General features: G+C 39.3%; 1 protein-coding gene across 2 annotated transcripts in view; it reads left to right on the top strand.

Annotated features, from left to right (window-relative positions):
• The window catches only part of VWA8 (von Willebrand factor A domain containing 8), a 176,841-nt gene that overhangs the window by 140,838 nt on the left and 22,993 nt on the right, over window positions 1-13,010 (top strand). For both annotated transcript variants that reach the window (XM_065678185.1, XM_065678186.1), the window contains exons 38-39: window positions 11,884-11,992; window positions 12,746-12,902. In XM_065678185.1, coding sequence (XP_065534257.1) covers window positions 11,884-11,992; window positions 12,746-12,902 — 266 coding nt within the window. The remainder of the gene's footprint in view (window positions 1-11,883; window positions 11,993-12,745; window positions 12,903-13,010) is intronic.

Genomic DNA, 13,010 nt, shown 5'->3' with positions numbered 1-13,010 from the left:
CTCATTTAGATAAAGTACAATGTTTACATAAAAGTTATTAAAAGGTGCATCAATGTATCCAATTTCATTCACTCACTGCCCATCAGTAACAGTCTACCTGCTGCGGGGCAGGCGTTTATTTGGACAATTCCTTAATATGAGACCAGGCCCTTCCAGAGACATGGAGCCTGGAAATGTTCTCCCCCTTTTTTCCCCACTTTGCTTTTGTGACTTGACCTGATCTTATTTTCTGGCAAAAAGCCAGCTGAGGGGCTATGTCACGTTAGAGCTCACGGCATCACAAAACCGAGATGGTGGAATGAATCTAGAGAAACATATGAATAAGAAAAAGTCTACATTTGCTTCTCATTAGTGATTTGAACAAGAAATGTGCTAGGGACAGTTCTGCACTAGTGTAGAAACTGATGCAGTACTGGCCCGGATGCACTGTGTTAGAAGAGGCCCTAGAGGTGGACTACTCCACAGGGTATATTTTGGGTATGTTTTGACCTTGGGACTAAAATGAGACATGAATGAAACGTATATAAGAATAGGGAAGACTTCAGGTGAAGGTTTTGGGAGATTTCATTCAAGATCTTATGCACTGGGGAAATGGCTGAGAGGATAGAATTTGGTCAAAAATGAGCGTTTTTATGTTAAATTGCATTTCCTCTTCTCAGTAGCTAGAGGCATGGTCTTTTAGTTTCTGCTGTGACTAGTTAACATTTTACTGATACAGTGTTTCCACAAAGCATGAATCATCGCAACTACCTAAATGGAGAAGTGAAAAAAAATTACTTCACCCATTCATAACACTTTCCATCTAGACACCCAAAAACATTTATAAAAGTAGTTATTGCAACATCTGGAGCCAGTTAGCATTATCATTACTTTCCAGAAGGGGGAACTGAGACACAGGAAAGCAAGTCACTTGTTCAAGTTCACGCTGTGTGTCTATAGGGATGTCAGAGGTGGGATAAATACCATACAGACCCATAGGAATATGTAATCATACTTTGTAACTGCATTGCCAAGCTGAGTAGCTTGAACGCCCTTGAACACTGCAGTAGGTACAAGGATACCTTAAATTGGGCAAAAAAATAAATATAAATGCGCTGTAGCCACCTAAGAAAACATGTTAAATCCAGCTATCAAGGTCAAAACATTCAGAGATGAGTGTAGACATATTAAACAAATTCAGCAAAACTCAAGAAATGCAATTAATCATAGAATCATAGAACAGTTAGGGTTGGAAAGGACCTTAAGATCATCTAGTTCCAACCCCCCTGCCATGGGCAGGGACACCTCACACTAAACCATGTCACCCAAGGCTCTGTCCAACCTGGCCTTGAACAATGCCAGGGATGGAGCACTCACAACCTCCCTGGGCAACCCATTCCAGTGCCTCACCACCCTTACAGTAAAGAACTTCTTCCTTATTTCCAATCTAAATTTCCCCTGTTTAAGTTTTAACCCGTTACCCCTTGTCCTGCCACTATGAGTCCCTAATGAAGAGTCCCTCCCCAGCATCCCTATAGGCCCCCTTCAGATACTGGAAGGCTGCTATGAGGTCTCCACGCAGCCTTCTCTTCTCCAGGCTGAACAGCCCCAACTTCCTCAGCCTATCTTCATACGGGAGGAGCTCCAGTCCCCTGATCATCCTCGTGGCCCTCCTCTGGACTTGTTCCAACAGTTCCATGTCCTTTTTATGTTGAGGACACCAGAACTGCACACAATGCTCCAGGTGAGGTCTCACAAGAGCAGAGTAGAGGAGCAGGATCACCTCCTTCGACCTGCTGGTCACGCTCCTTTTGATGCAGCCCAGGATAGGGTTGGCTTTCTGGGCTGCGAGCGCACACTGAAGCCGGCTCATGTTCATTTTCTCATGGACCAGCACCCCCAAGTCCTTCTCCGCAGGGCTGCTCTGAATCTCTTCTCTGCCCACCTGTAGCTGTGCCTGGGATTGCTCCGACCCAGGTGTAGGACCTTGCACTTGTCATGGTTGAACTTCATAAGGTTGGCATCTGCCCACCTCACAAGCGTGTCGAGGTCCCTCTGGATGGCATCCCTTACCTCCAGCATATCAACCAGACCACACAGCTTGGTGTCATCAGCAAACTTGCTGAGGGTGCACTCAATCCCACTGTCCACATCACCGACAAAGGTGTTAAACAAGACCTGTCCCAACACCGATCCCTGAGGGACACCACTCGTTACTGGTCTCCAGCTCAATATTGAGCCATTGGTCACAACTCTTTGTGTGCGGCCATCCAGCCAGTTCTTTATCCACCCAGTGGTCCACCTATCAAATTGATATCTCTCCAATTTAGAGACAAGGATGTCGTGTGGGACAGTGTCAAACGCTTTGCACAAGTCCAGGTAGATGACATCAACTGCGTCATCATAGAAAGCCACCAAATTGGTCAGGCAGGATTTCCCCTTAGTGAAGCCATGCTGGCTGTCACCAAGCACCTTGTTCTTATTCATGTGCCTTAGCATGCTGTCCAGGAGTATCTGCTCCAAGATTTTGCCAGGCACAGAGGTGAGACTGACTGGTCTGTAATTCCCTGGGTCTTCCATTTTCCCCTTCTTGAAAATGGGGGTTATATTTCCCTTTTTCCAGTCGTCGGGAACTTCACCTGACTGCCATGATTTTTCAGATATGATGGCCAGTGGCTTAGCAACTTCATTTGCCAGCTCCTTCAGGACCCGCGGATGGATTCCATCAGGTCCCACGGACTTGTGTACGTTCAGGTTCTTAAGATGGTCTCAAACCAGATCCTCTCCTACAGTGGCCCCAAGGTCTTCATTCTCACAGTCCCTGCATCTGCCTTCCAAGGCTTGGGTGGTGTGGTCAGAGCATTTGCCAGTGAAGACCAAGGCAAAAAAATCATTCAGAACCTCAGCCTTCTCCAAATCCATGGTAGCCAGTTCTCCTGATAGCTTCTGGAGGAGGCCTACCTTTTCTCTAGTCTGTCTTTTATTCAGTACGTACCTATAGAATCCCTTCCTGTTATCCATAACATCCCTAGCCAAGTTTAATTCTAACTGGGCCTTATTTTTCCTGACCTGGTCCCTAGCTTCCCAGACAACATCCCTGTACTCTTCCCAGGCCACCTGTCCTTGCTTCCACCTTTTATAAGCCTCTTTTTTCCCTCTAGGTTTCCTCAGCAGCTCCTTGTCCATCCCAAGGAGGTCTCCTGGCCCTCCTGCTGCAACACTCCTGAGCTCGTAATATTTCTCAGATTTAAATGGCTACCTTCACAGTCTCATAGCAGTGTTCAGTAACAGAATATGTAAATTATTCTGTGGCCTGTGAAAAGCTAAAAGATATGAACATATGGTTCATGTCAGTAATGTAAAAGAGTGACATATGTGTTCATCGCCAATGCTAAAAAAAGTAAGGGTGGGTTTTTTCATATGTCTTAACTGCTTAAATCATCCATGATGCAAGGGCTTTTTGCTAAAATCAGCATTTTTATAAGTTCAGCAGCACTCAGTAGGTGTTCCCAACATTCAGACTTTCTTCTGTAATCCATCAGTTAACATTTAGATCTGATGAGGGCAAAGGCAAATGCTTATTCCCTTCCTTGAGTAGCCTCATTTGTTTCATTTGGATTCCACTCAACTAATCACACAGAACTCTACATGAATTATTCACCCCTTAAGTGAATTAATATTTTTGGTTTTATTGAACACATTCTTTTTTTTTTTTTTATTTTCTGAAATTGCAGTTTGTACCTGAGAGTTTCATTCAAGTTAATCTGAAAAAAAATTGGTTTTTAGGTTAGATGTTTGTCTCAAGAATAATTGATTCAGGAGTTTCAGTGAGCCCAACATGTTCATATTCACTGCACAGGATCTACTTTAATCTATACTGATGATTTAAAATATTTTATTCCTCTTTGTTCCTTATTACTTTATAACATTTTAACAAAAATCCAGACTTTTCCTGATGGTAAAACTGAACTGGGCAAAGCTGCAGTTCTTGATTTCAGATAGAAGTATGACCTTTAGCAAGAGTGGCTAGTCCTTCTCCACACCGCCTCCCTGGCTCTGCATTTTCTACTTTAGACCAAGTAATTTTTCTGACCACATGAGGGCATCGGTGGGCTAATAACAGTGATTTTGCTCATTTTAAATACTGTAGGTGCAAACCCCCAAAATTATGAAAAATACATGGCGGTGGAGAGTTTTCGTAAATTTGGAATAACCATTTGATGGCATTCTGCAGTCTTGCGTGGGGTCCTGAAAAGCCTGCGATAGTGTGGATTACAGAGTTAATCTAGTTAATACATGGATTACAGGGTACAGTTTGATAGCATTTCTAGTTCTGAGATGCACGAGGCCCAGATACACAATTCAGGTCTGTGACCTTTTCCTGGACTGAATGATTCTTCAAACTGAGTGTAGATTGTGATTAGATATTGGGAAGAAGCTCTTACCTGTGAGGGTGTTGAGTCACTGGCACAAGTGCCCAGAGAAGCGGCAGCTGCCCTATCCCTGGCAGTGTGCAAGGACAGGTTGGATGGGGCTTGGAGCAACCTGGTCTAGTGAAGGTGTCCCTGTCCATGGCAAGGCGTTGGAACTGAATGATCTTTGGGGTCCCTTCTAACTCAAACCATTTTGTGATTCTATGATTCATTTTAGCAAAGTGAGTGCTATCAGACATACACCTTGAAGCAAGGCATCTGAGTATGCAGAAGCATAAAACTAGAAAGCCATGAACCCATAGAACAAAAGGTTCATATCTCTAAAAGTCTCCACTGGGTAAAGCAGTTCCGATAAAGACCATCAATTCTGTCAGATACTTTTTCTCACATCAGTGTCCTCAGCTGAAATGAGGCCCTTGTTGGAAGCATTAAACAAACATGTCTAAACTATATATTCCTTTTCCTAAACATCTTCCAGTCTAATTAGAGCAGACAGACAGTGCAGAAGGAAATAACCTTACCTTTCTGTTGGAGCAGGCGGATCCAGCACAAAGTTCCTCTTTCTTCCTCTTACCTTCCTGCAAAAGCCCACAGTTCTCATGGGTGAAAATATCCTCAACACACTGTCTTTCAGACCTCGGCGAGTCTGCAGCAGAGCATGTTGCTGACATAAAGGCTGGAGCTCCTGACACCAATGGAATCCTGCTGTCCTAGCAAGACAAATGCACACAAATAATTCTGCCCCTGTGAAAGCTGTTCCCTGACTAGTAAAAGGACAACTTCAGTGAAAATTTATGTCATCTGATGTGTAGATTATTCCAAATTGTAATAATGTGTTCACTTATCCCATCCTTTTAGCTGCTGGTTATTCAGGGTACTCCAGAAGAAATCAAATTTACTGTTTTCTGAGTTCATTGATGTTAGGAGGTGTGTGGTAGTCATGATAAATAACCAAACTAGACATGATCTGTCTGCTCTGATTATAATTTATAGTGTATTAACATACTAAAAGGATGACCTCACATCTTTTAGTTGAAAAGAATTTTTAATTCTTAAATAAATATTGCCTAACTTTAAATTAAAGAAAGTTACTTTAGAGAATTGAAAGTTAGGCAATTTTTAATAATGACAAAGGAAAATAGAATTTACATGGCTGTTAACGTAGCAGAAGGTATGTTAGATGGAAACAAATGTATGATATTCTCTCATTACTTCATTTAGTTTACCCATCTTTTAAGCCACAGAATGCATATTCATAGACAAAAGACTCTAATGTGTCTACTGCTGCAGAGTTTCTGAGTTGGTTCTTAAAGTGACAGCATTTAGTTCAAAAGAAGACTCATAGCAGCAACGACTACATTTTATACAGTGGTTTGGGGTTTTTAACGGGTGCATAAAAACTTCATTTGCAAGCCACATACCTCTTTTCACGTGTTTCACTCCAAGCTCCACCTCTTTCCCCACACAAATTCACTTTTCTAAAATTCCATTAAAGCTATGATGCTTTGAACAGGTTTGCTATTTGAGACAGGAGTTTAATGCCTATATGAATTTTGAAAGCTACTTTGAGAGAGAAATGTTCACAGGAGTCAGATAATGCAAGAAGCTTCATTAGTTCATTTTGAACTCTTGCAAAGTTTTACAGACAAGATAGAAAATCAAAATGAAGCCCGTAGAGTGAAGAAAACCTATTAAATGTTTTATACTGCAGCGTGACTAATGTTTTTCATTTCAGGATACAATTGAAGAAACAGAATGTATTTCATACATTATTATTTTGTTGTCTAATACTGAGTATTCCTTTCTGTAGAAAAATGACTTGTGGGCTCAATTTTGTGCTGTCAATGTGAATAGAAATTGTGCTATTAATTTTTAGTACATAGAAAAAAGCTGTACATGATAAAAGTAAAAGCAACAGGAGCCATTAGATTTTCTTTTCTCCCTATTTTTGCCTTTCTCTTGCTAGTTTGTATAAGTAGATTATAAAATCTTTTATTTCTGTCTTTGGTAGAATCAGTTTTACAATAGAATGTAAAACCACCATGGAACAGGCAGATTAGCTTTTGATTTCCCTCATGTTGAACTTCTGTATGCTCTTTGAGAATATAATGCATATATTCATGCTGCTGATAAAGAATGTCTTGGAGGGAAGGATGTTCTTGTGACCTGTTCAATACAGCCTAGGGTAATGCTGAGGTTTTAAGGGACATAAAAGAAAACACCAATTTTGTTTCAAAAAAACAGCGTTTTGCACATAAACTGGAATACATTCTGCATTCCCTGGAATATATTTCGTAATCCTTTGTGCCACTGTGGAATGGATTATTTAATGCCTTTTCCACCTGGAGAATAGTCATGTTTTGTTATAGTCAAAGCTAATCTTCTTTCATAATAATGTATGGTTGCGATAAAATGTTTTTCACTGATTTTCATGAAGTAATTAATATCTCCCAAATCACCTGTAGGACAAAAGCCTGAGATATTTTCACTTCTTTTCCTGCAATGATCTTCTGATACATGCCCAATCTTTGACAACAGTGCTAATGAGGAAAGCAAGCTATTAAAAAAAGCATTAATGTTTTAACTTTATAGTATTTTTAGTGGTTTTATATTAGTATAATTTATATTTTCAGCAATAATTTAATGCATTGTATGGAAGTAACACGTGTTCTTCATTGACTGTAAACTGCCTTGTTTAATATATTGTATATTAATGAAAAGGCAAAATAGCAGATTAATTCTTCCCTCCAAAATAACAGATTAATTCCTTCTACTTCAGATCTTAGCGCACATATTCTTTTTCCTATTTTGTTCTGACTAATAGTAAGAAACACCAAATAATACATTCCCACTACTAGAATAAATGCTTGTGAAAACAGTTATTGTTTGGGCACCTTAGTTTTTAGGAATCTTCCTATGAAAATGTTTTCTACAGTTGTAACTACTGCAACTGTGACCCTGTTTGCTTCTATGTTGTAAAGTGATGTTTTGCCCATTTGTGCTTATTAAGCTGTGACACATGAAATCATGCTGGTTGCAGTTTTAGTCGATGTGTTGTATGTGGAATGATCCACTGAATGCTTAAAGGGCTTAGTACAAGGGTTGGTTACTTGTTTGACGCTGTGTGCAACAAAGAGGAATTCCATTTATTTCTGTTATGAAGATGTAGAATCGTATAAGGAATGGCCAGCTCTGTTTTAGCCTACCTGAAAGAATAAGAAAAGATTGATTTGGGAGGTTCAGAGAACAGAAATATAGTCCGTTTTTAAAAGTACATATTATATCCCTTTGCACCTGCAGGATGCTAGCTTGTTTTTTTCCTCCCTTATTAAGCTGTATCCAGGGTATTAAAATAAGCATTGTGTTTTGCATAAGCAGGGCCAGATGTGTTAAAGCAAAGAGGTGAAAGATCTGTTCCCCTGTACATGAGGCAGGTCACCCCCACTGGAAACCAGAGTTTCTTTGCCCGTCCTCAGGCAGAAACTTGCGTTTGTTGCTGTAAGCACGGCAAAGGAACTTTTCTGGCAGATATATCCTGCACCCTTCAGGAATTTTAATGAAGTCAACCACATCATAATACAGATGTAAACTGCTGAGAGTAGACCATCTACTCCCTTGCCAGCTTGAGCTGAACAGAAGCCTGTCATGTACATGGTAGGATGACAGGAATATCTGTGACTGAGAAAACAATCTACATCAGAGATGCATCCCAGACTGCATCAGGGAATAAGCCCTTCACATTTTGCTGGAAGCCATCACTCATTTATTACTTTTCTGTTCAAAGCTGGAAATATTTTCAGCCTCATCTAACTTTTGTCTACAAAGTCTGAAAGATATTTCTTAAGCTGTAACCTGGAGTTCTTTTTCTGTCAGTGGTTAAATCCAAGTACATGTTCTGCCCCGTGTTCTGAAGTCAGCTTTGTACAAGTCTGTAATGAAGGTATGGGCATCTAAGACAGTGAAAAGTGTTGGTTTGATCTCCAGCATGAAATTCTGAGGAATAAAAAGAATTTCAAGTGGGAAAATAAAGAAGGAGAGGAGCTCCCTTCTCTCTTTCCCTATCTCTGCGAAGGCAACTCCTGGAATTTTAGTCTTCAGTTTATTGTAACAGACTTGAACAAGAAGAGCTGATATGTGGGCTTAAAATGCTTGGATGAAAATGTGGCAGTGGTGAAGGTCATGAATATTCTGAAAAATGAATGACCGAATAATGGTTATACTGAAATGTTCATTTCAGTTGACTTTGCCAAGTGTCTTTTACTCATTAAATTACATGCTATTATAAGCATGTTAGTAATAGATACTGGTATATATATTTAATTTCTTTAAAGCATCTTATAAAAATTCAGGCAATTCAGTGATTTTATTACCATCAGCCACATAAATGTGACATGGTAAAGAGTGGCTGTCATTTCTTTTATTACATTTTTTTGCTTGTCACAAGCAAACTGGGGGCAACCAGCACTTGTTAAATAACGAAATGCACAGTTGTGCATGGGACATGGGACTGCCTTTGAGGTAGTGAAGCTTCTTTTTAAAGACATTTTTTTTCCTTTCAGTTTCAGTGCAGTGTATGATTACTGGATGCTGAAATATTGTTAACTTCTCTTGCATGAAATCAGCTGAAGCTAAATTTGATGATGCTTTTGGTCAGTTTTACTCATACAGCCAGCGAGTTTTGTTTGCAATATATAAGAAGAAAATTAATTCTGTGCTCAAAAGGGAAGTAGTGTAATTGTGAAAACAGGTCTTATATGAGAAGGAAATATTGATATAAGTGTGGGACATTAATTTTAATAATAGAGTACAGCAGCCCTCTCTGTAATCCATAAACTTTTATTAATGTGTTATTGCAAGCTCTTTTCTTCCCATAGCTGTGACAGTGTCCTGTAGAGGCAGTGCATGGTATATCTGGGTCAGTTGTGTGATTCTCAGTACATTCAGCTCCTGTCTCTTACTGAGGAATGATTGAAGTTTCAAAATGTGATATGTGTCAGTGCTTCCTTACTTTCCTGGTTTAATTTTATTAAATTAGATGATCAGAGTTCAATAGAATTAATTCCCTATTCACTTAAGTGGCATTAATGCAGTTCTAGATCCACTTCCAAACATGGTTAAGATTTGATTAGTGTACAATGTAGTTCCCTTACCATAGTTTGCGTGACCATCTGAAGTCTTGACAAAACAACCAGCCTTTGACTCATCTTCAGAGTAGCCCGTATTACAGATTGCTATGCATTTAATAGCTATTTAGCATAAATATGACACAGATGTGAAACACCTGGTTCCATTGTGTTGCTGAGTTTATTAAATCATGTAACTGGCTTCTCTGGGCCTCTTTATCTTCTTTACGTTACTATAAGAAGTGTGATAAGATCACTTAGTTTCCAAACTGAATGTGTTTTTATCAGTTTCCCTATTCAGTTCACTCTTAGAATCCCAGTGTTGTCAGAAAAAAATAATGAAGTGTAGCCATGTAAAAGTGTTTTGGCATCCATTCATATATCTCAGAAGGAACTGATATAGGGCGAGTTGTTCAGATACTGTGTATCTCTCATTGAATATAAAATGAGTGTTTAGTTTATTCCTGCCTGGCTGCCCTTGCTGTCAGGAGTGAACGGATGTGTAAAAGGCAGCACCAGAAAATGAAGTCAAAGCATTAACAGATCTTGTTATATGGTGTTGTTTCTTTGTTTCCCTTTTTCTCAAGCACTTCTTTCATACCATTGCCCCTTCAGGAAAACACATTTCTTTAGCATCTTTCTGACCTGCAGCCTTCATATTCTTCTCACATAAAATTTTTGTTTGTTTGCTTCATTGACTTGGAAGAGAAACCTCAGTATGTTCAGAAATTCCATTCAGGCAAGCTTCTGGAAGTTACTATGGATTTTTTAGATTTGTTTGAGCTTTTTCAGAGCTTTCAGTACTTGTTTTGCTTGTCTTCCTTTGCACTCCAGCCAAACTAGATTTTTCTCACTGACTCTCCTTCAGTTTGTCAGTTCATGTTTGCCTCATTGATCTCCCTTCTGCAGACTTTGGGTAATGCTCTATGAAGAATCCAGAAAGATGAACATGTAAAGCATTTCCGTTATTTTATTGTTTCTCTTTATAGAATAATATTTTATTTTGATTGAGGAGGCTGACATGACTGTTTTGGTTTCATGATTTTATTTTAAACTAAGTTCAGTGATTTTTATGGACATATATTTCCGATAGTTTTGAAATCTACTACATATGTAAAAAAAGAACTGTTTATTTTTGAAGAAATCTCTTACACCAAAGAAGTATATGACCCTAAGGGTAACATGCTGTTCTGGTTAAGTGTCTTTTTTCCTATACAAATGTTAAATTAATGTAATTTATCAGATTAGATCTTGATTTTACACTAATGATACGGTTCACAGAGGATGCATTGTACCTCTCTGAATTAATCTAAATTCTATAAAGAGAAAGAAACTGATGTTTTGAATAACTGCCAAGACACTATTGTTATAGCACATGTTTTCAGTTCAAAAACGTGTGCAATCCATGTCAGCATGAAGTCGAGTTTGCAAGACAGTGAATTCAAGATTAAACTGCTCTACAGTCACAGTGAAAACCCTGATAATGCCAGTGAACTTCTGAGAAGGCAATAAATTGTAGTTATTGGGCACATAAATTCATCAGGGAATTAAATGTATCATGGCAGATAAGAAGAAACTGAATTTGTAGAGGTTAAAGACATTAATTTCATGTCTTTGTCATTAAGTTTCATTTAAAATAATAAAGTGGCGTTAAATCATAGACAATATAGAAGGGCAGTTTACACATGAATCATTGATTCACAACATGACTCAGAGTTCATACCGGAAGGAGTATTTTTGCCTTCAGTCATCTGCTTACATCCAGCCTCAGCCTAAAGTGACTCACATCTGACAGCTGTTGGGTGGTCAGCTCTGCAGTGAATCGATGGGGAAAGTGCAGTCAGCAGACAGACGTAGAAAAACCACCACTGTAGACTTCTGCGGTCATGGCAGGGAAGTTAAGGATTACTTGAGCATGTCATTTGAGCTAGCCATTTACTGAAGGATCTCAGAGAAGAGCATGTCATTTTTTTAGTCCCTATTCATGAAAGGAAGGTCAATCTGCCCATCAGTAAAGAATGTCCAGCTGTAGTTCGGTGTGCATGAAATTTGTAAATGGATGTACGGTGCTGTGGATGTATGATACTATGAGAAGTGCTCAAACAGCAGATGATCGTTTCTACAAATGTATGTTGTCAGTTATCAGTAAGCACATTTCTGATGTGGGTATGATCTGAATGCACTGAGTGGTTCATATATGGCATCTAACGTGTCCTCATTATGTGGGTTATTGCATTTATTGAATTAATGCTATAGCTCTTCAGCCAACTTAGTATGTTGTTATTAGATTGTTAGAGTGGTTTTCCTTGTTGTAAGAGAGATTTACAGCTCTATTCTTTATTTTACAGATAACCATTCAGAGGGACAGTGGTTTGGATGTCAGTTCCCCCAAACATGGAAAAGTGGATCCGGACAACATGCCGCATGTTGGTGGAAATACTTGGGCTGGTGGAACAGGTCTTTCGTTCTTTTTGTTAATGCATCACTGACTGATATCTAAGGGCAATGCTGTGCTAGTCAAAAATGGATTTATACAAGGACATCTTCTGCCTAGAGCTATTTACCCAATACAAGGTTGCTTTATTGCCAGTGAAAAGAGGTATTTACAGAGTCTAATTTAAACTGTGTGTAGCAGAACTCTTACTTCAATGACATTTTTATGTTGTTTCTTTTCATTGGCCGTGTGGAGACCCAGAAGCTTGTAGCCATAGACTCTAGGCTGAGTTGTTTGCCGTTCTCTTACATGTCTCTGTAGTCGCAGCAATTTAGGTGGTATGGGCAAGAGGCACACAGAACAGGCAAAGTGCCTCCTGATTCTAAAATGTCATGATAGTGAAGATAGAAAGTGGTTTGGGAACAGTGTAAACCAACAAATTCTAGGGAGAAGACAGAGTCTGAACGAACGGCTTTAAGGACCCGGAGCTTTGAGATATACAAAACTTTCATGATGTATAGTCCCCCTCATACAGGTGAAAACCATTATGAGTCTGGTCTCAAGGAGCGGTAAACACAGATATTCCATTGGGGTTCTTCTTCACTATGGTAGCTGATTTGGTTTTGAAAATCTTTGGCAATAAATATTTCTACTGGGGATTGTTGGCAACATTTTTGGAGTTTCTGTAGATATGACAATGGAAACATTAAAGAAAATGTGTTCTTACTTATTAGCAAATGCATAGTCTTAACTATTTTTTATCTCAACTATGTTAGGTGGGAGAGACACTGCTGGGTTAGGTGGCAAAGGTGGGCCATATCGACTGGATGCTGGCCACAGGGTTTACCAAATATCTCAAGCTGAAAAGGATGCAGTTCCGGAGGAGGTTAAGAGAGCTGCTCGAGAGATGGGTGAAAAAGCCTTTAAACAGAGGTAATGTAGAAGCCTTTATTTTCTCTTCCATTTCCCAGAGAGTTTGAAAAAGATGGTTAAAAAGAATTTTCTTTGTTAACTGTGTTTATCAAGTACCTTATCCTGTTC

The sequence above is a fragment of the Lathamus discolor genome, chromosome 4 (assembly GCF_037157495.1).
Source record: "Lathamus discolor isolate bLatDis1 chromosome 4, bLatDis1.hap1, whole genome shotgun sequence".
Taxonomy (NCBI): domain Eukaryota; kingdom Metazoa; phylum Chordata; class Aves; order Psittaciformes; family Psittacidae; genus Lathamus; species Lathamus discolor.
Note: the sequence above shows the minus strand (reverse complement) of the source record. Positions and strands in the feature narration are given on the sequence as shown.